We start from the raw sequence: 27,077 nt of genomic DNA on the forward strand, positions 1-27,077 counted from the left end.
TATCAACTGAATCCTATTTCCCTTCTCACAGTGCCAAATCTATGTGCCAAATGCCTAAGTAACAATAGATTCATTTTAATTAAAAATAAGGTTCTGACATCCCAGTAAAAGCAAGTCAAGAATTCTGAATCTAAAATCGAATCTGAACTTCTGATGCCAATACTAACCAACACAAAGAACAAAGTTAAGGGCAAGCAAGACCAAGTCCTAATCTGAAAAGGCACTGCTAAGAGCTAGAAATATAACTACTTTTTATTTATTATTATTATTTTTTGAGACAGAGTCTTGCTCTGTAGCCCAGGCTGGAGTGCAGTGGTGCTATCTCGGCTCACTGCAAGCTCTGCCTCCTGGGTTCACGCCATTCTCCTGCCTCAGCTTCCCGAGCAGCTGGGACTACAGGCATCCGTCACCATGCCAACTTTTTTTGTATTTTTAGTAGAGACAGGGTTTCACCATGTTAGCCAGGATGGTCTCGATCTCCTGACCTCGTGATCTGCCCACCTCGGCCTCCCAAAGTGCTGGGATTACAGGTGTGAGCCATGGCACCCAGCCAATATAACCACTTTTTAAAAAACGTCTTTTACAAATAATCACCTATTCAACAACTCTTCTATTAATTAGGTCAGCATTATTCCCATTTCATAGATGGAGAGACTGGCAGAGTTGTTGAGTGCCTTGCTCAGTAGCAGAGAGCCAGATGACAAGAATCCAAGGCAATACTAGCAGGTCCTATATTCCCATTCCTGGCTTCTGTCCACAAACATCTTCCCCACCCCCTACTACTGTTCTCCCTTCCCCCGACAATTCTAAAAGAAACACTAAGAATCTCTAGAGTAGGCACACATTAAAGAAAAAGCTTACAGTTACTATGCAACATCAAGGCATAGTTCCTGAAAACTGGCAATATGAACAAATTATTCTTCCATATTCTGCAGATACTTTCTACCAAAACTATCCAGAGATGTTTCAGATCTAACCATTACAGAAACTATTTTAATACAAACAAAACTAGTATGAATTCTAGTTTCATTTTTGTTAGTAAGCACCCCCTACCCACCGCCCCAACTCAATTCCCCAGCCGCGGAGCACTACTATTACTAAGGCTTTTATTTTTTTAAAAAAATTCAGGTAGGCTGAGGCAGGAAAATGGCATGAACCCAGGAGGTGGAGCTTGCAGTGAGCTGAGACTGTGCCACTGCACTCCAGCCTGGGAGACAGAGCAAGACTCTGTCTCAAAAAGAAACAAAAAAATTCAGGTTAGTATTACTGAAATGCCAGTTACAAGGAAAACCAAAAATACAAAACAAATATGCACAGAGGCAGTGGGAGCAGGGGACAGGACAGCGTAAAAGGACAAGAGGAAAAACAGAAGCATAAGCCAGTGTTAATTATTAGTGATAAAGACTCTCAGTCCTTTATGGTACAACTGCACATCTAGAATTCTAAAGCAAGAATTTACATAGCAAATGTGTCTGGAGAGGTATGCCCTCCAGAGAAGACATTATCACTAAACTGTAGTTTCCGTCCTCGTACATACCAGTTAACTTTGTTTTGTTCTATAGCCAGGCCGTGTAAGGAATATATCTTCCAGAAGTCCATAGGATATTCATACCATTATTTATGGGGGAAAAGAAACTCAAACCATAGTTCTAAAGACAGGGAGGGAGCAAGAACTGAACACACACAGAAACCTTATTCTACCATGACATGATATGAAAATGCTTAAAAATGTTTTGTTTTGGTTTGGGTTTTTGGAACTCTAACAGGGGTTTTTAACATAGAGTCTATGGATAGGCTTTATTCCAAGCAGAACCTTGTGTGTACTATGTTCATTGTGAGTGTGAGAAAATGCACAGCTCCCACTAGATTCTGAAAGGGGTCCACCAGCAAAACAAAGTTGTGAGACACTTGTAAGCTACTGGAAAAGGGTGTTATTTTACTATCACACATGACTTTTAGTCCAAAATTTCTTTATTCAAGACATTTTATTCCAAAATACTTTGGGTTGTAATCACCCAAAACTACAACCACTCTTTGCATATAAATCATCTGTGGTAAATATTTCTTAGGCTACTTTCCTTACCAACTCTGTAATCAGAGAATAAAAACACATTTTAAGCATCAAAACTAAGCAAAATTGGCAGGTCAAACTGTCATTTTTGTTTTAAGGATAAAAATGTTTGAATGTGTTAGAAAACCAGATTCAAATGACCTTTACACTGCCAGATTTCCATTATCTACAGTCCACCACGGTCCTCTTTTAATCCATTTAAAGCAACTGCTTCTCCCACATTGATTAAATCCTTGAATCTAGAAATGTGGTAAAGGCCAAAAGGTTTTCTAATTATAAAAGAAATATTTCTCATCTTGTTTAACTCATGCCCTCTTTTGTTAAATACAACTCTTAAACCTCCTTCTGTATATTTGAAATTTTCAGTACAGTTCGAAAACCAAATCAAATCCATAATTTTAGAAGCTTAACATTTTGCTCTTGAAAATTTTACTCTGCACATCAACGTGGTATCAATGTTGAACTCTGCATCTGCTTTCTAGCTACAAGCTTTTCTCTTCTAGGTCTAGTAAGAAGGGTATATAAAGAAGTCACTTTCAACATTATGTCTATTATGTTGTTTTGCTTTGAAGGATTCACACACCATTGGTAGGGGTGAGGGACGTAGGATATGCACACCCTGTCTCCATTAGATTCATGGATGTGTAAAGTTCTATTGCAGTTCATAACCTGATCAATTGACTTTGGCCTAAGCAACATCATAAAACGTCATTTCACCTTTAGAGCAAACCTGTCTCCTAGAACTTGGCGTTAAAAATAGTTTAAGCCATGCTGACCCGGGCTATTTTTATCTGGAAAATAAGGACTAGAAACAGCATAGCAAGCAAAGAAAGGCGAGTTGACCACAACAGGATGAAAACTCTCACAGACTTTTAGAAAGACTCACTACAGTTTTAGAAATCAGATGGAAAGGTGGTAAAGAAGAGGTGAGGTACAGGGCAGTGGATCAGCTGAGGGCAATTCACTGTTAGCAAGCTATGACTAATACCGTACATAACGAGCACTAATAAAAGTCCTCTGCCTAAGACAGAATAGTATAAAACCATTCCTTCCCCTGCCCTTATAGATTTCTAGAGAAGATAATTTGGGAATAAAAGGTATATAAGGTTTTTGAGAAAAGAGAGATCAAAGGACATTCAGAGTTCAGGAGGATATCTGGGAAGCGGACTTAGCTTAACTCCTAAAGGATGTAGAAGATCTGAATTGCTGGGGAGGAGTGTGGGAGTGGTAAACCAGTCAAAGAATTCACAGATGTGCTGGGAGGAGGAGCAGTGGAGCAGAAGAAAGAAAATAGTCTGGCTGAAACAGCGGCTGTATTTCAAAGAGCAGCAGCAAATCAGGGTGGATAAATGGTGTGGGTCTAAGCAGCTGGTGAGCATTAAATGTGTAAGAATCAAATTGTATCCTTAACAAACCTCTGAAGATTTCTGAGTAGGAGTTTTATGAGTGTTGATAAATTTATATAGGATACATATGGGTAGTACATGGAGGAAAATGAACTAAGGGGAAAAAAATATTGTGTTAACAATCCAGATAGAAAGCGATTTTTAAAATTTAAATTACAGTAGTGCAGTGGGAATTCAAATATAGTACTTACTAAGTCCTCGATGCAAGATGCTGAGTACACCAATGTTGACAATACAAGGGTTCTCGCCTCAAGTGGCTCACAATAGTAGAGGAAATGGGAATGGAAACCAACCACAGTGAAGTATGCTATCACAGTGATGGAAAGTGCCAAAGGAACAGACAGGACAAAGCTGTATCGCTGCTTAGAGAAATGAGGGCAAGAAGCAAGTTAGAGAACCTTCTCACCACTTTCCAAATGAAAGAGATGAGGAAATGCACAGCACCAGAAAATGAAGATAGGTTCAGGGACCTGCAAACAGGTTCCTGTAGCTGGAACAGAAAGTACATGGTAGTGACATGTTCTTCATAAAAAAATTAACAATGGACAGAACGAACTAAAAAGATAGAAAAAGAAAAACAGGCTTTTGTAATAATCCAGGACAGAGATGAAGAGTGTAAATGGTAATGAGGAACAAGAGACTAACACAAAATAAGTTTTAAATAAGTAAAATTTTCAAACTGATACAGGAAAGTATGTTCTTCTAAAACATCACGCTGTTTCCACACCTGGAGACTTTCAATGGACTTAACTCCAACTTAACCTTTAGAAGTCTTAGCCTAAATAACTATTTCTTCAAAAAAAACCCAAAAAACTTCTCCTGGCCTGCAGACCAAGTTAGGTCTCCCAATAGGATCCTGTACTTCCATCTCATAAACATAGCACTGGGAATTACAGGGTCAACGTTGTATTTCCCTCACACAGTAAGACTCCAGAAAGGCAGAATTACTTTGACCTGGGCACTGTGGTACCCTCAGTGCCTAACACAGATCAGACACTCAGTAAATAGCTGTTGAATAACTAAATGAAGTTCACAGGATCAATTTTAAATCTGTTCCTCCATCTCCCCCATCAGACAGGCTTACCAATCCTCATTCCTTCCAACAAGGGGAAACTTCAGTCTTAATCACACTGAGTTTGCAATACTTTCAGAAAATTCAGGTGGAAATGTCTATCAGTCCTCTACAGATGCCAAAGTAAGAGACAGACCAAGGAGTCTTTAACAAATCCTAATAGCTGAAGTCATGATTCTTGTTATTACTATTGTGTTATTTGTTATAGTTTACAGCTAATATTAATCGAGCACTGATTATCTGTTGAGTATGTATTTTCTCATCTGTCCTCAAACAGACCTACCGAATTAGGTACTATTACTAACTCCTATCATACTGATGAGGAAATTAATGCTTTAGTTGTTAGAAAATGTGTCTAAAATCAGAGAGCAATTAAGTAGCAGAAGAAGAGTTTCAACACAGGCAAACTAGTTTAAGAACTTGTGCTTCCATGAGCGCATAAGATAACCCAGAGGGTTATCTTATTGCTCTAGTGTAGACTACAGCAAAAAGAGAAGACAAACCACAGATCATAAAAAATAGTAACATTTAAGGGGTAGACACTGCCAAGGAAGAACTGACATAAGAACTGGTATTTATACTCTTGTATGATTCCTTATACATATGGAATGGAAAGTCACCTACTGACTTGCTTCTTGCAAAAGAATACAGCACAGGTGATGGGATGTCACTTACATCATTAGATTACAAGACTGGGACTTCAGTCTTGCCAGCAGACACTATTGCCTTTTTGGCTGGCATACTTTATTGAAGAAAGCTGCCATGTTAGGGAAGCCCACATGGCAAGAAACTGAAGCCCTCAGTCCAACAACCTGCCAAGAACTTAATGCTGCCAATAACCACTGAGTGAGGCTAGAAGCAGATCCCTCCCCAATCAAGCCTTAAAAGGAGACCACAGACCCTGACCAATGTCCTGACTGCAGCCTGTGAGAAATAGTGAGGCAGAAGATGCAGCTAGACTGTGCCCAATTCCTTGTCTACAGAAAGTATGACATAATAAATGTGTGTTGTTTTAAGCTGCTAAACTTTGGGGTAATCTGTTATGTAGCAATAGATGACTAACACAAACTAAGAAGAAAAATAAAGAAATATAGATGTTCAAGTTCCTTCTACACACACATCTTCTGACAGTCATGAGCAGAAAGTGAACTGAGCTTTAGGAAAAAAAAACACCACTGTAAGTTGAGGAAAAAAGAAAACTGAAAAATATGAGGAAAAACAACGGGAAGGGTAAGACCCAGGCTAGTAAATGGGTAGTCAAAGATTTTAAAGGTGGGGTGGTTAATAGAGCTATTGAAGCAGTAAAAATACCTCATCTAAGGGGTGGGGGGTGGGGAATCACTAAACTTTTTAGCCAAAAAGCAATTTTCAAGGCATCCATTTCAGAGTAGTCCTAACAGAAATCGGTAGAAGACATCACACAGGTAAAATATGCCTTGAGATAGAATAAAGGGTAATTATATAACAAAACTATAGAAGACAAGCTCCTAGTCACCATTTATAGATGAAAACTGGAGATATCAATATTAATAAGAAAAAATTCAGGGAGATGGTTAATATGGTTTGGCTCTACGTCCTCACCCAAATCTCATCTTGAATTATAATCTCCACTGTCAGGCGAGGGACCTGGGGGGAGGTGACTGGATCATGGTGACAGTTTCCCCCATGCTGTTCTCATGACAGTGAGTTCTCACGAGATCTGAAGTTAAAAGTGTTTGACAATTCTCCCCACCTCCTTCTGCCATAATTGTAAGTTTCCTGAGGCCTCCCCAGCCATGTAGAACTGAGTCAATTAAATCTCTTTTCTTTATAAATTACCCAGTCACAGGTGAAAACAGACTAATATAGAAAACTGGTACCAGGAGTGGAGTATTGCTATACAGATACCTGAAAAGGTGGAAGCAACTTTTGGAACTGGGCAACAAGAGGGTGGAACAGTTTGAAGAGCTCAGAAGAAGAAAGGAAGATGACAGAAAGTTTGGAATTTCCTAGAGACTTGTGTAATGGTTGTGACCAAAATGCTGACAGCGATATGGACAATGAAGTCCAGGCTGAGGTGGTCACAGATGGAGATGAGGAACTTATGGGGAAGTGGAGCAAAGGTCACTCTTGCTAGGCTTTACCAAAGAGACTAGGGGCACTTTACCCCTGCCCTAGATCTGTGGAACTTCGAACTTGAGAGATGACTTAGGGTATCTGGGGGAAGAAATGTCTAGGCAGCGAAGTATTCGAGAGGTGACCTGGCTTTTTCTAAAAGTGTACACTCATATGCAGAAAGAGACAGTCTGAAACTGGAGGTTATGTTTACAAGAAAAACAGAGCATAAAACTTTGAAAAATTTGCAACCTGATACTGTTTGGCTGTGTCCCCACCCAAATCTTATCTTGGAGTTCTCATAAACCCCACGTGTTGTGGGAGGCAACAGGTGGAGATGATTGAATCCTGGGAGTAGTTTCCCCCATCCCATTCTCATGATAATAAGTTAGTTCTCAGGAGAACAGATGGTTTTATAAGGGGCTTCCCCCTTCACTGGGCACTCATTCTTCTTCTCCCTATTGCCATGTGAAGAAGAATGTGTTTGCTTCCCCTTCTGCCATAATTGTTAAGCTTCCTGAGGCCTCTCCAGCCATGCTGAACCATGAGTCAATTAAAACTCTTTCCTTCATAAATTTCTCACTCTCGAGAATGTCTTTATTAGCAGCGTAAGAACAAATTTAATACAGTAAATTGGCACCACAGAGAGTGGGGTGCTGCTATAAAGAGACCCAAAAATGTGGAAGAGACTTTGGAAATGGGTAACAGGCAGAGGTTGGAACAGTCTGGAGGGCTCAGAAGAAGACAGGAAGATATGGAAAAGTATGGAACTTCCTAGAGACTTGGAAGGTTCACAAGACAGGAAGATGTGGGAAAATGTGCAACTTCCTAGTCTTGTTGAATGGCTTTGACCAAAATGCTAACAGTGATATGAACAATGAAGTCCAGGCTGAGGTGGTCTCAGATGGAGATGGGGAACTTGTTGAGAACTGGTGTAAAGGTCACTCTTGCTACGCTAAGAGACTGGCAGGATTTTGCCCCTGCCCCAGAGATCTGTGGAACTTTGAACCTGACAGAGATGATTTAGGATATCTGGCAGAAGACATTTCTAAGTAGAAAAGCATTCAAAAGGAAGAAAAGCGTAAGAGTTTGGAAAACTTGCAAACTGGTAACACACAAAAAGAAAATAAGACACTCGGGAGAGAAATTCAAGCCTGCTGCAGAAATTTCCATCACCAAGACAATGGCGAAAATGTTTCCAGGGCATATCAGAGACCGTCACAGCAGCCCCTCCCATCACAGGCCTAGGAGGGAAAGTGGTTTCCTGGGCAAGGCCAGGGTCCTCCTGCTGTGTGTAGCCTTGGAACTTGATGCCCTGTGTCCCAGTTGCTCCAGCCATGGCTAAAGGGGCCAACATATATCTCAGGCCCTTGCTTCAGAAGGTGCAAATCCCAAGCCCTGGTAGCTTCCACGTGGTGTTGGGCCTGCAGGTGTGCAGAAGGCAAGAATTAAGGTTTGGGAACCTCCCCCTAGATTTCAGAGGATGTATGGAAAGGCCTAGATGTCCAGACAGAATTTTGCTGCAGGGGCAGAGCCCTCATGGAGAACCTCTCCTAGGGCAGTGTTGAGGTGAAATGTGGGGTCAGAGCCCCCACAGAGAGTCCCCACTGGGTCAATGCCTAGTGGAGCTGTGAGATGAGGGCCACCATCCTCCAGACCCCAGAATAGTAGATCCACTGACAGCTTGCACTGTGCACCTGGAGAAGCCACAGACATTCAACACCAACCCATGAAAGCAGCCAGGACGGAGGCTCTACCCTTCAAAGCCACAGGGGCAAAGCTGCCCAAGGCCATGGGAGCCCACCTCTTGCATTAGCATGCCCTGGATGTGAGACACGGAGTCAAAGGAGATCATTTTGGAACTTCAAGGTTTAATGACTGCCCTATTGGATTTTAGACTTGCACAGGGCCTGTAGCCCCTTTTGGCCAACTTCTACCCTTTGGAATGGGAATATCTACCCAACACCTGTAACCCCATTGTATCTGGAAACTAACTAACTTGCTTTTGATTTTACAGGTTCAGAGGTGGAAGGGACTTGCCTTGTCTCAGATGAGACTCTGGACTTGGAGTTTTGGGTTAATGCTGGAACGCGTTAAGACTTGGAAGGGCATGATTGTGTTTTGAATTGAGAGGATGTAAGATTTGGGAGGGGGCAGGTGCAGAATATGGTTTGACTGTGTCCCCACACAAATCTCATTTTGAATTGTAGTTTCCATAAACCCCATGTGTCATGGGAGGGAGGAGGTGGAGATACTTGAATCATGGGGGTGGATCCCCCATCCTGTTCTTGTGATATTGAGTTCTCACGAGAGCTGATGATTTTATAAGGGGCTTCCCCCTTCACTGGGCACTCATTCTTCTCCCTGCCACCATGTGAAGGAAGACATGTTTGCTTCCCCTTCCACCATGATTGTAACTTTCCTGAAGCCTCTCCAGCCATGCTGAGCTGTGAGTCAATTAAACCTCTTTTCTTTATAAATTACCTAGTCTTGCGTATGTCTTTATTAGCATCATGAGAACAGACTGATACACTGACCATGTAGTAGAAAATAAAAACCCATTTTCTGGGGAGAAATTCAAGCCTTCAGCTGCAGAAATTTGCATAAGCAATGAGGAGCCAAGTGTTAACAGCCAAGCCAATGGGAAAAAAATGTCTCTAGGGCATGTCTGAGATCTTCCCAGCAGCCCCTTCCATCAGAGGCCTGAGACCTAAAAGGAAAAAAACAGTTTCCTGGCCAGAACCAGGGTCACACTGCTGTGTGCAGCCTTAAGACTTGGTGCCCTGAGTCCCAGCTGCTCTAGCTCCAGGCGTGGCTAAAAGGGGCCATGATACAGCTCAGGCTGTTGCTTTAGAGGGTGCAAGCCCCAAGCCTTGGTGGCTTCCATGTGTTACTGGGCCTGTAGGCAGAAGGCAAGAACTGAAGTTTGGGAATCTCCACCTAGATTTCAGAGGATGTATGAAAATGCCTGGATACCCAGGCAGAATCTGTTGCAGGGGTGGAGCCGTCATGGAGAACCTCTATTAGGAAAGTGTGGGGGAAAATGTGGGGTTGGAGCCCCCACAGAGAGTCCCCACTGGGGCACTGCCCACCGGAGCTGAGAGAAGGCCACTGTCCTCCAGACCCAAGAATGGTAGCTCAACTGATAGCTTTCACCGTGCACTTGGAAAAGTCATAGGCACTCAACACCAGTTCGTGAAAAAAGCCGTAGGAGCTGTATCCTGGAAAGCCACAGGGCGGAGCTGCCCAAGGCCTTGGAAGCCCACCTCTTGCATCAGCGTGCCCTGGATGTGAGACATAGATTCAAAGAAGATTTTGGAACTTTAATGGCTGCCCTGCTGGATTTCAGACTTGCATGGGGGCCTGTAGCCCCTTGGTTTTGGCCAATTTCTCCCTTTTGGAATGGAAGCATTTACCCAATGCCTGTAGTCCCATCATTATCTTGGAAGTAAATAATTTGCTTGTGATTTTACAGGCTAACAGGCAGAAGAGACTTACTTGCCTTGTCTCAGATGATACTTTGGACTTGGACTTTTGAGTTAATGCTGGAATGAGTCAAGACTTTGGGTGACTGTTGGGAAAGCATAACTGTTTTGAAATGGGAGAAGGACATGAGATTTGGGAGGGGCAGGGGCAGAATGATGTGGTTTGGCTCTATGTCCCCATCCAAATCTCATGTCCAATTGTAATCCCATGTCGAGGAAGGGGTGTGGTGGGAGGTAACTGGATCATGGAGGCAGTTTCCCCCATGCCATCCTTGTGATGGTGAGTTCTCGTCAGATTTGATGGTTTAAAGTGTGGCACTTCCTCCTTCGCTCTCTCTCCTGCTACCATGTAAGATGTACCTTACTTCCCCTTACATCATGATTGTAAGTTTCCTGAGGCCTCCCCAGCCATGTGGAACTGTGAGTCAATTAAACCCCTTTTCTTTATAAATTATCCAGTCTCAGGTCTTTATAGCAGTGTGAAAACAGACAAATACAATAGTCAACCTTTTAATTCCCCAAACTCATGATTAGTCTTTTTCAATTTACTTCTTAGACTTGACATTTCCTATTAAGGTGTTATTACATAAAAATTAGCCTTAAACTGAATTGAGATGAGACTCCAGGTTCCTGGGTTCTAGAGTTCATGTTTCACGTTTCTGGTTTTAATTTTTAAAAATTATTTCATACCCGACAATCTAATGTTTACCCATACTTTTGTGATCCTCTCTCACTTTAGAATCAAAAGCAAGGCTTCCAATGCTTACAAGTCCTGGATAGTAGGCTGGGCATGGTGGCTCATGCCTGTAATCCCAGCACTTTGGGAGGCCGAGGCGGGAGGATCATGAGGTCAGGAGTTCGAGACCAGCTTGACCACTATAGTGAAACCCTGTCTCTACTAAAAATACAAAAAAATTAACCAGGTGTGGTGGTGGGAGCCTGTAGTCTCAGCTACTCAGGAGGCAGAGGGAGGAAAATCACTTGAACCCGGGAGGTAGAGGCTGCAGTGAACCAAGACCACACCATTGCACTCCAGCCTGGGTGACAGAGTGAGACTCCATCTCAAAAAAAAAAAAAAAAAAAAAGGCCTGGACAGTATATTCTAATTTTAATAGTATCAGTATTATTTTATATTTGGTACTTTTATTTGCAATTCCAATGCCAGGCTCCACATCAAGGGGATGAAAGGCTCAAACATCACTGATATCTTCACAGATCATCCAATACAGTCCCTAAGCTATCAGTAACTTTCTTCCTCCTTACTACTTTAGGAAGCTATCATACAGTCATGTGTATCACACAGTCATGTACTGATAAGTCAATGGAACTATTTTTGATATTTTATGGTCATTCCATTCTTCCCAATTTTCTGTAACAGTTTTATTTTCAACAGTAGGTTTAAATGAAGATGTTTTATTTCTGACTTCATTTTGACATTGAATCTAAATCTATGCTTGCCTTATGCTGAACCATTCAATGTTCTCTAACGTTTCCCTAAAGTTCAAACTTTGTATACTTATTTTTAGGTGGATCTACAAGCCATCTCGAATGAGTGGTTCATGCAAGGAAGCACAGACATACTTATAGACAACACTAAAAGTGTTGCAAGGTTTCCTGCAATAATTCCTGTAGGCGGTTCCAGTGGTAGAGCTGATAAGAGCATACTGCACAAAGAAACCATAAAACCTCTAGAGAAAAAAGGATGGGGCTTTCTTCTCTAGGAGGTCAACAGTAGTACTAGCTAGCACAGTCAATTTGAAGGAATGTGAAAATCGAGAGCATATAACTTTTTTCCTGTTGCTTGGCTGGGAAACAAGTGTCAGCAAGCTATCATAAATGGCAACACTGAAAAAATAGGGGCAAGAGAAGAACAGCAGAAAAGTTAGGTCAGAATAAAACAGTAATTTCCTTCCAGTCGCTCAAGTCAAAACCCTTTAAGTCATTCATGAGTCTTCCTTTCTTTCATACTAATATATCAGCAAATCTCATTTGATTCTACTTTCAAAATATATCCAGAATTCAACAAATTCTCATCACCTCCATAGCTATTACTCTAATTTAAACTCCTACCATCCAGTGCCCAGACTACAAGCATTTCCTAACTGGTATTCCTGATTCCATCCTTCCACCCCACATCTACTGCTACACAACAGCCACAGAGATCTTTTTAAAACAATTCTCCCATATCACCCACAATAAAACCCAGCATCCTTGCCATGGCTTGCAAGGTAAAACCCTACACAAACTGATCTCATTTCCTATCCCACTATATCAATCCCATATCCTTTACTCCTTCCACTATAACCACAGTGGTTTCCTTGCTGTTTTCTGTTTTGTCTTTTTTTTTTTTTTGAGACAGTCTCACTCTGCTGCCCAGGTTGGAGTGCGGTGGCATGATCCTGGCTCACTGCACCTCCACCTCCTCGGTTCAAGTAATTCTCCTGCCTCAGCCTCCAGAGTAGCTGGGACTACAGGCACACACCATCATGCCTGGCTAATTTTTGTATTTTTAGTAGAGATGGGGTTTCGCCATGTTGGCCAGGCTGGTCTCGAACTCCTGACCTCAAGTGATCCGTCCACCTCGACCTCCCAAAGTGCTCTGCTTGCTGTTTTCTGAACACACCAAACACATTTCAAGTCAGTGCCTCTGTATTTGCTATTTAATACCATTCCTCAGGATGCTCCTCTTCCACATATCCACATAACTAATTTCCTACTTCATTCAAGTCACTATTTAAATGTTACCTTATTGTATCAATCTAAAAGAGTACTCCCTAGTCACTCTGTCCTTACTTATTCTCCATCTTAATATTTACCACCTAACATAGCATGTATTACTTGGACATTTGTTTACTGACTGTCCCTCCCCACCCCTCACTTCCTCCAACTAGAAGATAAGGTCCATGAGAAAGGGGGCTTTTTGTTGTTGTTCAGGACACCCTAGCTCCTAGAACAGGGCCTGTATGTGGAGGGTACTCAACATCTGTTGAACAAATGAGTGAAAATATTATCAAAACAGGACTCAGAGAATACAACAAAGGATAAAGAGTACACATATTTTGCTTTGGTAAAGAACTGGGACCTGGGACACTGAATAAGAAAAATGAGAATTCCAAACTCATGAAAACTTTATGGTAATCTCAAGTCTACAGATACTGTCCAAGCTCTTCAGAAATAAAACTAACTGTGAATTGGTTATGGAAAAATGTGATTATGAAATACAAAGGTGGCAGAAAAGTTGAGTTTTGACTAGGATATAAGGCATGAAATAAACTCTTGTAAGAGAAGATTTTGGTTAACCATCTATATCAATTTTTTTAGAAGAGTTTTAGCTGAAATAAAAGGCAAAGACAAGCTCTGAAAATGGGCTTAGTAAATTATCTGAATGCCATCATGTAGTCACAGACAATGTTCCAAGTGTGGAAACGAGGGCATAGTGGAAAAGAAGGTGGAATGTAAGCACAAAAGTAAAATCTAAGAAACAGAAACTGCCCAAGAATGTGCTAGAATGAAAGGGAGACTGAAATAGTTGGGGTAGCTTTAAAGGCCTAAAGTGAAAAATTAAACAAAAACAACTAAGCTGATAACATCAATCCAATGGCATACCAGAAAGGCACAGGCTTCAGAAAACATGGAAGAACAAAGATAGATTTCAAGCCTGATGGGGAAAAAAGGGAAAGGAAAACAGGAGTAAATTGCAAATCAGAAACACAGAGTAGGAAGACAGCTCCTACTAAAGAAACAAGAGAGGGTAGGCCTACTTCAGGGCAAACGGCTTTAAATAGTATCAGAGGAAAGAGATGGATAAAGAGCATTTAAGGAAATCAGGTAGGAGAAAAATTTAAACTAGAATGTCAGAAAAGCCAACGTGTAGAATGATAGAAGTAAAACGGAGAAGAAAATCTCAAATGTTCAAGTATATTCTCAAAAATGGCAGAGGCCCAGTGCAATGGCTCATACCTGTAATCCCAGCACTTTTTTTTTTTTGAGACAGGGTCTCACTGTTACCCAGGCTGGATGAAGTGCAGTGGTGCAATCACAGTTCAATGCAACCTCTACCTCCCAGGCTCAAGTGATCTTCCCACCTCAGCCCCTCAAGAAGCTGGGACTACACTCATGTGCCACCATGCCTGGTTAATTTTTGTATTGTTTTTCGAGATGGGTTTCACCATGTTGCCCCCTGGTCTGGAACTCCTGGGCTCAAGCAAATCTGCCCACCCTGGCCTCCCAAAGTGCTAAGATTACAGGCAAGAGCCAGCACTCTGGGAGACCAAGGCAGGAGGATCATTTGAGGGCAACAGTTCTAGAACAGCCTGGACAACATAACGAGACCCCGTCTCTACAAAAAAAGTTAAGAAATTATCCGGGTGTGTTGGCACATGCCTGTAGTCCCAGCTACTATGGAGACTCAAGTGGGAGGACGGCTTGAGCCCAGGAGCTTGAGGCTGCAGTGAGCCATAATTGTATCACTACACTCCAGCCCGTGCAAGTTAGACCCTGTCCTTTAAAAAAAAAAAAAAAGGCATAAAATATGCCAAAATTAGCTAAGTAGAAATATGCCATTGTTAGAGGAGATACAGTATAAAGTTACAGATATGAATGAACTGAATCAAAGGTCTGTTGATTCTGTCACCAGCTCTATGACTCTGAACAAGTTAATCTCTTTGGGACTTTTTTCTTTTAAAAAAAATGTTATTTCTTCTCTTAAAAAAAAAAATGTGTGAATGCAGGAAAAGTGGTTAGGTAAAAAATGAGTGATCATTCTAAGACCTTTTTTCTCCAGTTTATGGGAGAGGAATGAGACAGGGAAAGCACAGAACTCTTAAAAGAAAGAATCAGAAAGACAGCAAATTTTTAAAACGGGAGAATAGTTAAGAACAGTTGTGCATAGTGCTTTACAATCTAAAAGTTGCTTTACATGAAGCATTATATGTTCACCTCACAACAAGCCTGAGAAGCTAAAAAGACAAGTATCACTGAACACCATTTTATAAACGGAGCAACTGAGGACTCAAGAGATTAAGAAACTGGACTAAGGACACAGAAACCATAGCAGACCCAGGATCCAACCCAGATCTAATGGCAGAACCAAATCCATTATCTTTCTTTCTTTCTTTTTTTTTTTTTTGAGACGGAGTCTCACTCTGTCGCCTGGGCTGGAATGCAGTGGCACAATCTCGGCTCACTGCAACCTCTGCCTCCTGGGTTCAAGCGATTCTCCTACCTCAGCCTCTCAAGTAGCTGGGACTACAGGCTTGCAGCACTACACCCAGCTTATTTTTGTATTTTTAGTAGAGACAGGATTTTACCATGTTGGTTGGCCAGGATGGTGTTGATCTCTCCACCTTGTGATCCGCCTGCCTCAGCCTCCCAAAGTGCTGGGTTAACAGGTGTAAGCCACCGCACCTGACCCCTTTCCTTCTTAATTTTTTTTTTTTTTTTTTTTTTTTTTTTAAGTAGAGATGAGGTCTTGCCATGTTGCCCAAGCTGGTCTTGAATTCCTGAACTCAAGCTATCTTCCTGCCTCAGCCTCCCGGAGTGTTAGGAATTACAGGCGTTGAGTTATCATATCTGGCCCAGAATCCATTATCTTTCAAAGCTAAAATGATCTCTATTATCTCCTCCTCCTCCACGTAATTAAGGCTCTGTGGGCATTTTTGCAGATTATTAGGTAGTAAGAGCTACATACATACAAAAAAAAGAATTTTTTTTTTTTGAGACAGGGTTTTGTTCTGTCACCTGGGCTCAAGCAATCCTCCCACCTGAGACCACGAGCTCGCACCACCATGCCTCGTTAATTTTTTAATTTTTTTAGAGACAAGGTCTCACCATTTGCCCAAGCTGGTCTTGAACTCCTGGGCTCAAGCGATCCTCCTGCCTCAGCCCCTCAAAATGCTGCGATTATAGGGGTGAGTCACTAAGCCCAGCCTAAAAAAATCTTTTAACGTAAAATAAAATTCCTTTAGAACTAAAGGAGTTAGTTTACATGTAAACTACACATCAACTCACTGTACAAAACGTTTTTGCACATAGTTGATCACAATCTATTAAGACTACCCTCTCAGTCCACATGTCCCTTATAGCTGGCAGAATTACTGCAGCTGTACTATTTTCAGCCTTTCTACATACCGAATAACTCACTTTTAACTAAAATTCTGACATAGTTATAAAATCATTAAACAAGTAACTTCAATTTGTGTATCCGGGATCCCAAGCTTATAGAGAATGGCAGAAGTAGATAAAGGTTTATTTATGTATTTAGGTTTAAATAACATGTTAATTTTCTCACAGTTCTAGAAGCTGAAAGTCTTGAGATCTGGATGCCAGCATGGTCTAGTACTGATGAGGGCTCTCTTCCTGGGTCAGTTTTGTTTTTAACATCTAAGAAGATTGTCACCACATCTCTGTTAGTGATAATAAAACAGCAGCATTTTCCTCATCCTATCCTTTGCTCTTAAAAGCCATAATCAGCCAGAGCTGACTAACTACAGCAACACTGAAAAATCTTAGTAACATAATCTGCTGCTTATTGGTCCCAACCTATTTTATTACTTCTTTTCTTTATATATGTTTCAATGGAACAGATGAAGTTTTGGATTAAATTCCAAAAATGTTATGTATATGATACTAGTATTTCTATTTTAACGAGAAAATGTTTTCCTTCAGAGTGGCTAAGAAACTCCAACAGAAAAGTTCAACATTTTCCCATGATCCTCACTCCTCTGCATTCCTCTTACTCCTGTACCCCCAAGTCAAGGCACACTACTCTTCACAAAACAGCAGACTATGGTTTCTTTCTACTGGATATCGAGAGTCTTCTTGATGAAAACAAGCATAAGCAAGGATATAGGATCAAAGGGCAGGGTAAGAGCAAAAAGGGGAAAATCCCAAAAAGACCAGAGAAAGTGGAAACAGGAGCTTGGTTACATCAGTGGCTACAATTACATTTCTGTTTTTCTCCTGTATTACTTCATTTTTCCCTTGTGGTTCCTTTTTTAAAGTAGCTGCATAAACAGTGGCTAGATAAGAATGTTTGAAGTAGAAATTCAGGGGAAAACAAAGCCTACGCTGAATGGGCCACAATCATGTATCATCTGATTACCATGCCCTGACATAAAGAGCATGCAATATAGATGATGTAAATAAAAAGAACATCAGATTCTTAGTCAGAAAACCTGAATTTAAGTCCTAATATGCTGCAGAATTGCCAACAAGTGAACCTTCCTGAGTCCCACTTTTCTAATCTATAAAAAGAGGATACAACCACCTGCCTACTGCTGTGAAAGTTGAAATGAGAAAAACACTACACATTTGCTGCATATAACTTTTAAAATCACTATAATGTTACGAAGGATAAAATTCTGAATTGAAGTCTCCCTCTGCAATCACATAAAAAAACCATATTCTGACTTCTCTTAACAGTTATACTGACACGCACATAATTCAGGTGGATAAATACAAAAGTGGCTTTTAAGCCGCTATCTGAAATAAACATTGTACACTCACCTAACAAAAAGTTTTACACAGCCCAACCATAGAGTATGATTACTCACATATAAAGCTAATGCTATTCACCCACTTTCAACAAAATATATGTATCAAATTGCAGTTCCAGCAGAGTGCCAAGTAATCTACATCTCATTTAATGTTCTACCTGTAACTAGTGTAGCTAAAAAAGAGCATGGGTTTGTTACCTGAATGACTTAAGTTTGAACACCAGCTAGGGTTACGGTAAGTGGTAGACCTTAGCCAAGTCTGAGCTGAAAATCCCTCAAATGTAAATTAGGAGTAACACGACTCGCTTCATAGAATTAAGATTATTGTGGCCAGGTGAGGTGGCTCAAGTCTGTAACCACAGTACTTTGGGAGGACAAGGCAGGTGGATCACCTGAGCCCAGGAGTTTCAGATCAAATGATCAGCAAGACCCTGACTCTACAAAAAACCTTTTTTTTTTTCATTTGGCCGAGCATGGTGGTGTGTGCCTACAGTACCAGCTACTCGGAAGCTGAGGTGGCAGGATAGCTTGAGCCCAGGAGGTGGAACCTGCAGTGGGCCATGCTTATACACCTTGTACTCCAGCCTGGGTGACAAAGGAAGACCCTGTCTCAAAAAAAAAAATTACTCTGAATGTATCTCTATTGACCCTAATCTGATGCCTAACACACTGTGGTTGTTCAATATACGGTGGGTGGTTATTTTGACTGCCTTCTCATTTCCACAAAGCAAACACTCTTGTTTTTTTAGGAATACTTAAATTACACGTTCAAACACGATTACCAAAACCTCTTTAGCCCGAGAAGTATAACGAAAGGAATTCCAGAATATCATTTATAGATCCTGAAGTTGTGTTCCTAAAATTAATATAAGCAGAAGATCTAATCCAAAGAGTTTAAAGGTCATCCCTCCTTCATCCCGTCCCTTATTACCTGCTAATATGTACAGTTAGGTGACTTAAAACCCCAACAACTAGAATTCTTGAGGAAGGAGGTAGCTATTTCTAACAGCATCCCTATGGGAAGCATTTGCTGTAAGAGCCAGGCTGTCTGCTGTCCCTTCTCTACGGACAGGTGAAAGCAAGAAGACAGAAGAGAAAAGAGGTCTCAGCTTAACTTGGAAAGCTAAATTAACTAAGGAAAGCAGATCAAGTAAGATTTGGGACATCATCTTCTTCAAGAATCCAATTTAAGGTTATGTCCCAACGATATACTTTGGTCAGTCTTCATAGCCCTATTCTCTCAAACTAATTTCTTTCCTGCTCTGGAGCTCAGGACTTTATGTTCAGATGTGATCCATGACAACGTTCTTTCTTAAAAATATCAACGAAAATCTAGTGAAAGACCAAGGCTGAGATTTCATCAGATCCCCCTTTCCCTTCCAGTTTAATATTATTCAACTGTTCCTTTTTAAGACTACAAGAAATCAAGACTTGTGCCTTCACCCAGCAATGAAGCAGCAATACGTATTTTAGACTCCACATCGTATTTTTCCCCACATTTTCATGTTTGTAACTTTCTCACTGCCTATGTTCAGCCTTTCGGGCAGCCTGAGAATCACATGTAATGACTGTCAAAGTAAATGATCTGACGCACTGGTTAGAGTCAGCGTGTGTGTACAAACATGCAACTGTGATGCTCTCCCAGGTCAATCTCTCAAAACTCACAAAATCAGACAGAGACTGATGGTAAAGGAGGGTGGCCTGGGAGCAACTATATACACAGAAAAGATCAAGATCTAAGACGTAAAATGAAAAAGAGCTGCAAGAGAGTATTAAGGAGGAAAGAGTCTACTGTTTATCATGAGGGAGGAAAGAGCTAGGAATAGACTAGGTAGGAAGTGAAGAATCTGTGGAGGAAAAACCGCAACGGTAAAGAGAAAACAAAAACTCACCAAATTGGGAGGATAAAACGAGCCCTCCTGCTCCAATTCCATGTTGTGGTTGTTTTTGGTTTTTTTTTCCAGGAAGTTACAAAACAGTTTTCAACAGAAGGATTACATTAACAAAGCAAATAAAGGAAACTTATGCTAAAAATGTAGCCTACCTACACTGAGAAGTCTGAAAACGGAAATACTTCTTTCCCCTTTTTGTAATGGGTTTCAAAACAGTAGGAACAGGGTGAGGGATAAGAGCTATAAGAGGGGGAGGGGAGTAGCCAAGCTCTTCCTTAATATAGACAGTCTTTCGACTAAATGCTTACTTTAAATTTACCTTTTTGTGGTCAGCCGGCAAACTCTTCACTGAACATAGCGTTTGACTCTCAATCAAAATGCGATGACTGGTTCAGACACCATAGGAAATTTAAGAGCGTATGCAAACACAAGGCAGATGCAGAACCAGGACTTGGTTTGGGTGGTACTCTAACACCCCCTCACTGGGTGGCTAAAACGCCACTAAGGTTTGAATTGTGACCAACAGTGAAATGGAAAAAAGAAAATAGCAAAGTTAAAGAGCCTACGTTTAGCCAGAAAACCATGCAATTAGCCGGAGAAGTTTGTGAACCGGCAGTAAGTGGAAAACAGCGGACACAAAGGGGCTAACTAGATAAACAGCTACTACAAATTCTGTCCGTCTTCCTTACGGGGTGCTACACAACGAGTCCTTTCTATACAGAGGAATGCTGCTTCTCAGCCTAGGCGGTTACACTCGCAGGCAGGGGCTGCCCGCCGAGAAGGGTCTGTCCAGCACAAACCCGCAGCACACACTTACTTTCGTCCGGCCATTGATTTTGTAGCTGCCCAGCTTCCCGTTACAGTGGCGGATCAGGTCGTCCATGCTGCTCATGAGCAGCCCAATGGTTTCGCAGCCGGGCTCCTTGCCCTCGATCCAGGTGATCTTATCGCCTCGGATGTCCTTGGACGAGTCGCTCTTCTGGCTGACCAGCTGCCCGTCCGTGAACTTCCCGGTGTCGTGCAGGGCGCGCACCTCGTCGCCGATCTGCTGTCCGGTCTCCTTGCCGAGGAAGTCGTCCACCACACAGATGCCGTGCTTGTTCATGCACGGCACGATGTACTCGAGCGCCAGCTTCAGCGCCGGCAAGGGCTTCGTCTGCCCGTTGGGCCGCAGGCCGCCGCTGGGGCTCAGCGCATCCCCGGGCGTGTTGCTCGGGGGGTACAGGTTCGCCTTCTCCTGGAACAGCGATGAGCGGGCCGGCGGCTCCTCCTTCCCGGGCTCGGCCTCGGCGGCCACCGCCGAGCCCTGGCCGCCGGGGGCCGCGCGAGACGGCGACGCGGCCGCCGCGGGGTCGGCCGGGGGCTTGGCCTTTGCTTTTGTCTTGGCCGCGTCCCCGGAGGCGTTGTCCCGGCGCGCCGCTGCCTTCCTAGGCTCCCGGGCCCCGGCCCTGGGCGGCGGCGCTGCAGCCGGCGGCGCGGGGCCGGAGTGCTGGTGCGGGCCCATTCCGGGGCCGAGGGCGCCCTCGCTGCCCTGGCACACGAGCTTGTGCTTCTTCCAGTCCTGACGCTGGTGCTCCTTGCAGCAGTAAAAGGAGCTGCGGCAGCGGCTGCAGCGCAGCAGGTTCTCCATCTTCCCGCACAGCTCGCAATACTGCCGGTCTCGCTCGCTCGGGCTCGGCCCGCCGGGCCCGCCGCTGTCATTGGCCATGGCGGCGGCGGCAGCGGCGGCCGAGACGGCAGCGGCCGAGCAAGAGGGGTGGCGGCCGGACGGCCTCGCCCGAGGCTGGGGAGCGGGGAGAGAGATAGGGGCCGTTACTGCGCCATGTACCCGCTACCCTCGCCTCAGGGAGGCCGGCACCCCGCGCCCTCGGCCCGGCCGCTTCCGAGTCCTAGTCTCCGGCGCAGCGCCGGCGGCCGCCTCAGCGCCTCATCGCAGCCGAGGGCTGAGAGAACGCGGCCTGTGCGGCGAATGGCAACCTGGACTCAAGCGCGCGGGCCTGGGGAGCGCAAGACTGGCCCCCTCGGCCGCCGCTGCCGCCGCCTCAGCCTCCCCGGCGGCCCGGCCCAGGCTGTGGAGGAGCGCAGGGCATGCGGGCGCCACTCGCTCTGCGCGCTCTGCACGTACACCACGGCCCCGCGGCGACCCGGGCGGGCGGCGCGCAAGGGCGGAGGGGGCGGAGGGAGGGCCGGAGGGGAGGGCCGAGGGGCGGGGGCCGCCTGCGCTCCTCCGCACTCGGTGGGGCCGGGCCTCGGCCTCGGAGCTAGGTCGCCTGCACTGCCTCCGCCCAGGGCGGGACTGGGACGCGAGAGGCCGGTGCGCTACCTCAGCCTGCAGCGGCCTCCTCGGGGACGCCGAGGCGCAGGCCCGCGAGTGGCGGAAAGGCGTGGGGCAGCGCGGCAGCGCCTACACCTGCTGGGGGAAGGCGGCAGCCGCAAGCGGGTAGCGGAGCGGCGGCGGCGTAATCATGGCTGCTCTTCCTCCAGGCAGGCGCGGGGTGTGCGGAGCGCGTTCCAGTCAGGGTTGCAAGGTGGCTGTTGCTATCCTCATTTTGCAGAGGAGGAAACGGAAATTCAGAGAAGTAAAGTAACTTGTCCAAGGTCACGCAGAACTGGGACTGAATCCAGGAATCAGGCTCTCAGATTCCAAGGCTGTTTTTTCCATTACACCATACAGTCTCTATTTCAAGAAGCCCTGAAATGGTTAAGAGCAAAGTAAGTATTACTATGGTGTTAATCCAAGCTCTTGCGCCCCGTTTCAACCTAATTTAAAGGTAATGAAATTTGAGGGTTTTAAAAAAATCAAAAAGTCATTAAAACCTTTGAAATCCCGCTGACTTCAAAACTCCATGAAGAAATTTTGGGCTACCAAATTACATGAGGTAATCAATGCTCATTCCAATATCCAATTTAAACTGATGGAATTATTCCTGAAGAGTGAATTTTGGTGGTAAATGAGCAGCACTACATTAACGACTCTCACATTTATTTTTAATAGAATCGGTGCTGCGCGGATGAATACAATTCTTTGTTTTACAGAGCATAAAAACCTTACCAGAAATAAGCCAAAGATGTTTCTTTCTGCTGCTATTTATCTTAAGAATTAAAAGGCCTGTGATTTAGAGTTTAACAATCTTTATCGAACACTCTGGAAAATGCGGTGCTAGGCTTGTGTACCCCTTGAGTATACTGTAACTTCAGTCCTTGAAATATAACCTTCCCAACTTACGAAAGCTGCAATATATATTTCAAAAGCAGGATATGAGGAATTATTGTAAACCACATTGTAGAAGTTTAAAAAGAGGCTTGAATCCAAAAATATAAAACCTCTTCATCAAATATACAGAATTTAAAACTGTTAAAAAATTCTACTGCATCCGTAAATGGCATTCTGGGGATCCAATCAAATGAAAGAGGATGATAATTCCAATTAGCTTGTCCTTTGGGAAACTGAGATTAAATATACTCACATCTTCAAATTTCAAACCGAACTAAAAATCCAAGTTTCTGTAAATCATTTAGACCTGGACCGGTCTTATGTGTATCCTGCTTTCCCAGAGCTTTATTAAATATAGTAAAATGTCATTGTTGCAGACATTACTAATTAGGCTGTTCAACAAATGTATTGAGAGTATACCATGTGCTAGACTATCCTTGACAAACAAATGAATTCGTCATACTACACTCAGAGACACATAGTCCAGTGCAGGAGGCAGATATGTAAACAAGGACAATCCAGAGTTCAGAGTTTCCTAAAAGAGGGATGAATAGGACGGAATGGGAACACAGAAAAAGGAATTGCTAGCTCTGCCGTTTGCACTAATAAAATCCAAGCAAATTCAGAAATTCTTAAAATGTAAAGGAGTTATCTCATGGCTTACGAAAACAAGCTTTTAAAAGATTTTTCATACACATAAATTAGTAAAGTGTAATTTAAATACAAGTAGAGTCTGATACTTCTTAGGCTTCCTTTTACTGTAGTAATTATAAATGATGCTTAATTATTCACAAGAGCAGGAACTTTACTAGGAGGACTCATTCCACAAACACTTGATTCTTCCAACAATTTCTTTTAAATTTACTATTTCAGTCTATGGTGTGTCCACAAATTATTTACCTCTCTATATGCTCTAGTCATACATTTTCATTGAAGTTTACTTAAAAGAATAGATTCCCCAAAGCAAAACCTTTATTAGCTTTCTTGTTCCAATTAAGTATACAAAATCACAAATTGAACATGTGTATCCTAAATATACTTAATCCATCAAATAGAACGCTTGCAACATTTTAATGAATAGAACAGGCAAATATAAAATACTGATTTCAAATAGTTCCAAAGATCCTTGATTTCAGGATTTTCACCTATTCAGGCTTAATAATCTGAACTAATTGCAAGTTAGTGAGTTTTCACCACACCATATGCTGGGGAACAGTCTTGTCACCAACAAGATTCTGGAACTCCAGTAGCATTGTCGCAGCCACCACTTACTCAGATGTTGTAGAGAGACTTCAAAATGTCATGCAAGTATTTATTTGATTTATTTATTTACTTATTTAAACTTTAACGGAAGGCAGCACAAAGGAATTTATCTTATAAACACATGTGGTAATTGCTATTATGTACCCAATCTGTGTTCTAAGCATTTTACAAATATTAACTAATTTAATCATCATACAATGCTATGAAATGGGTACTATTATTCTACCAGTTTTACAGAAGGTGAAACAGAGAGTGAGGCAATGAATGTCCTTCCCAATCCTTAATACATGATTAGGAGCACTAGGTGGGTTAACTAATACTCTGGGGCGAACAAAGGCTTGTGTCTCTCAAAGCCAGAAATTATTACAAATGTTTTTTCTGCCCCTAACCTAATCAAGAGCAACTGTTCTAGAAACTGAAGAATGAATTAAAGAGTGCTTTCCTTTCCATATCGTACCAAGTTAGACAAAAGCTAATTGTCCACCTATTTGGCTTCCCTTTGCTCTTTTGGCAGTATTTACTTAAGCTATAAAGAAGTAACCACTGTGAACTGACAAGAATTAGAAGAGGCAAAGCTTATGTTAACTACAAGAATAGAGTTGAAGGGGGAAATGAATTTAGAAACGACTGTGTTGACTCTTGAGGAAAGCCCAGTGAACAAGTATCTGCCTTCCAAGGAGTAGCCCTATTTCTCCTTTAAAAATGTTTTTAAAAACACAACAGAGTATCTTTTCTGCTCAAGAAATCAAACATCTGATTGTTAACTAATGACCTCTTATTTCCCCATCTGTGACAATCTTGTTTTAATAGGTTACAGAGAACAGAAAAATCACAAGTATAGCATAGGCATTCCACCAAGATAAACAGGAAGACGATCTTTGAGTTCTGGGAAAAGCAACTCAAAAATCTGAGCCATTTTCTAACTATAGTATTAGGACACACACAAGTAGGTGTCATTGGAAAACAGCACCTGCTTGTCTCTGTACTGGGGGTTCTGCCAGATGCACACGTGAGCTATGTGCTTCTCCTTGTACATAGAGACAGCTGTACCTTCCACCAAGGTTGTTCCCTTATGAAAACAAAATAATTAAATAGATTTTCTATATATTGGGGAGATTTATCAGTCATCAAACTTTATCAGTTTATGATTTAAAAATTACCACCAATCCTGTTAAAATTGATCATCTCAGAAACATAACAAACATGTATAATCATCTCTCATTATAGTGAATTTTTAAAATAAATGCTCAAAAACCTGGGATACTAAATAATGTGTTGATCTAATTTTTTTTCCTAACAAACATTACCTTAATGTTGAACCAACTTTTGGGATAGTTACAATCAGTAACTTATACCAACCAACCCAGGTTGGAGAAAGCTAGATAATTTTTCCTAAAACATTTTCTTATGGGAAAAGTTAAACATATGCAAAAAGAGAGGTAATAGTATAATCAACCTCAGCCCTAGTTAGTTCAACAGTTATCAGCTTCAACAGTTATCAACATTTGTTGACAGACAGTTCTTCCCTTCCCTCCTCCCTACTATGTCCCCCACTTTTTTTGCTAAAGTATTATAAAGCATATCCCAACTTCAATATGCACATCTGATAAGAACTTTCAAAAATCATATCCACCATGCCATTATCACACAAAATTAAGAAAAATCTCAATACTATCCATCACCCCCCAAGTATTAAATTTTTTTCGATTATATCAAAGATTCTGTTTACAGTTGCTTTAAAGATCCAAACAAGTCCATACATTGTACTTAGTTGTTTCTTCCCCTACCCCACCCCACCTAATACCATCACAAATTGTGATATTTCTTAAGTCCCTTTTACTCAATTTTACCAGCACCTCACCCTTCATACCATAGATTTACTGTAGAAACCAGGCCGTTTGTACTACCGAATGTCCCATATTCTAGATTTAGCTGATTACTTCCTTGTGATATTACTCCTATTTCTGCAAATAGGTAGTCAGATCTAGGATTTTTATTAGATTGAGGTTCTATATTTTAGGTAAGCATATACTTCATGGTAGTTGCTGTGTACTTCCTCTTACATCACATCATGAGGCACATGTGGCTGATAGTTCCGTTTTATGGTGAAATATTCCTCATGGGTTGAGATGGTGTCAGCCTGATTCCTACATTACATTTTTCATCAACCATCACCTGATTATTTTAGCATCCATTAATTGTGACTCAATCCAGTATTTCATTAGAGGTTGCAAAATAATGAATTTCTAATTCTAACATTCCTCCTAGATTTATTAGCTGGAATTCTACCATAACATTTTTCATTAACTCTTTGGTTATCCTGAAATATAGTTTGAAGATGAAAGATAGGGTCCACATTTGTTTCTTTTCATTTATCCATTTTCAAAATAATAAGTTAGTGCCCTAGCAACTTATAATGATCTTTTAAAAAAAATTATCGTGAATACATGTATTTTTCACATATTTGAAGTGCATTAATTATTCTTTTTGATGCTCAAATTGTTCCACTTTTGGCCAGTGAGAAATTACTTGAGTTGGTTCCTATGTATTGTAGATGTGGTCACATTAATCTTTGATAGTTTTCTTGCTTTCTGGCACAAAATGGCCCAAACTTATTTTGTACATTTCCTGCCCCTGACATGGAATCAGTCATTCCTCCAAAGAGCCTCAGTTCCTTTAAGTAGGAAATGGCAGTCGGAAACCATAATCAGGAGTACTCATTGCCACTGGGCATTACGTCTTTCTAATAGGGCTGGGAAATCGATAATTTTTTCAAGAGAAAAAAATCTTGAATTCATACTGATATTTCCAATTCAAATTTAAGATTACAGAGTTTCAACTTAATTTCTTTGATTTTATATTTGTAATTTTTTTTCTTAGGTTGAGAAGCATTTATCCAAAATGCTTGGAACCAGACGTGTTTCAGATATTTTCAGATTTTGGAATATTTACACATACATAAAGCAATATCTTGGGGATGCGACCCAAATCTAAACACAGAATTCATTTATATTTCATATACACCTTACACATAAAACCTGAAGGTAATTTTATTCAATATTTTCAATACTTTTGCACATGATG

General features: G+C 42.0%; 1 protein-coding gene across 2 annotated transcripts in view; it reads right to left on the reverse strand.

Annotated features, from left to right (window-relative positions):
• The window catches only part of EGLN1 (egl-9 family hypoxia inducible factor 1), a 61,279-nt gene extending 39,076 nt beyond the window's left edge, over positions 1–22,203 (reverse strand). Inside the window, exon 1 of one of the 2 annotated variants that reach the window (XM_030935179.1) lies at positions 20,334–22,203. In XM_030935179.1, the coding sequence (XP_030791039.1) occupies positions 20,334–21,224 (891 nt within the window). In that variant the 5' untranslated portion in view covers positions 21,225–22,203. The remainder of the gene's footprint in view (positions 1–20,333) is intronic. The other variant, XM_030935180.1, reaches the window with a different exon arrangement.
• Between the last annotated feature and the right edge of the window lie 4,874 nt (positions 22,204–27,077).

The sequence above is a fragment of the Rhinopithecus roxellana genome, chromosome 8 (genome assembly GCF_007565055.1).
Source record: "Rhinopithecus roxellana isolate Shanxi Qingling chromosome 8, ASM756505v1, whole genome shotgun sequence".
NCBI classification, from domain to species: Eukaryota; Metazoa; Chordata; class Mammalia; order Primates; family Cercopithecidae; genus Rhinopithecus; species Rhinopithecus roxellana.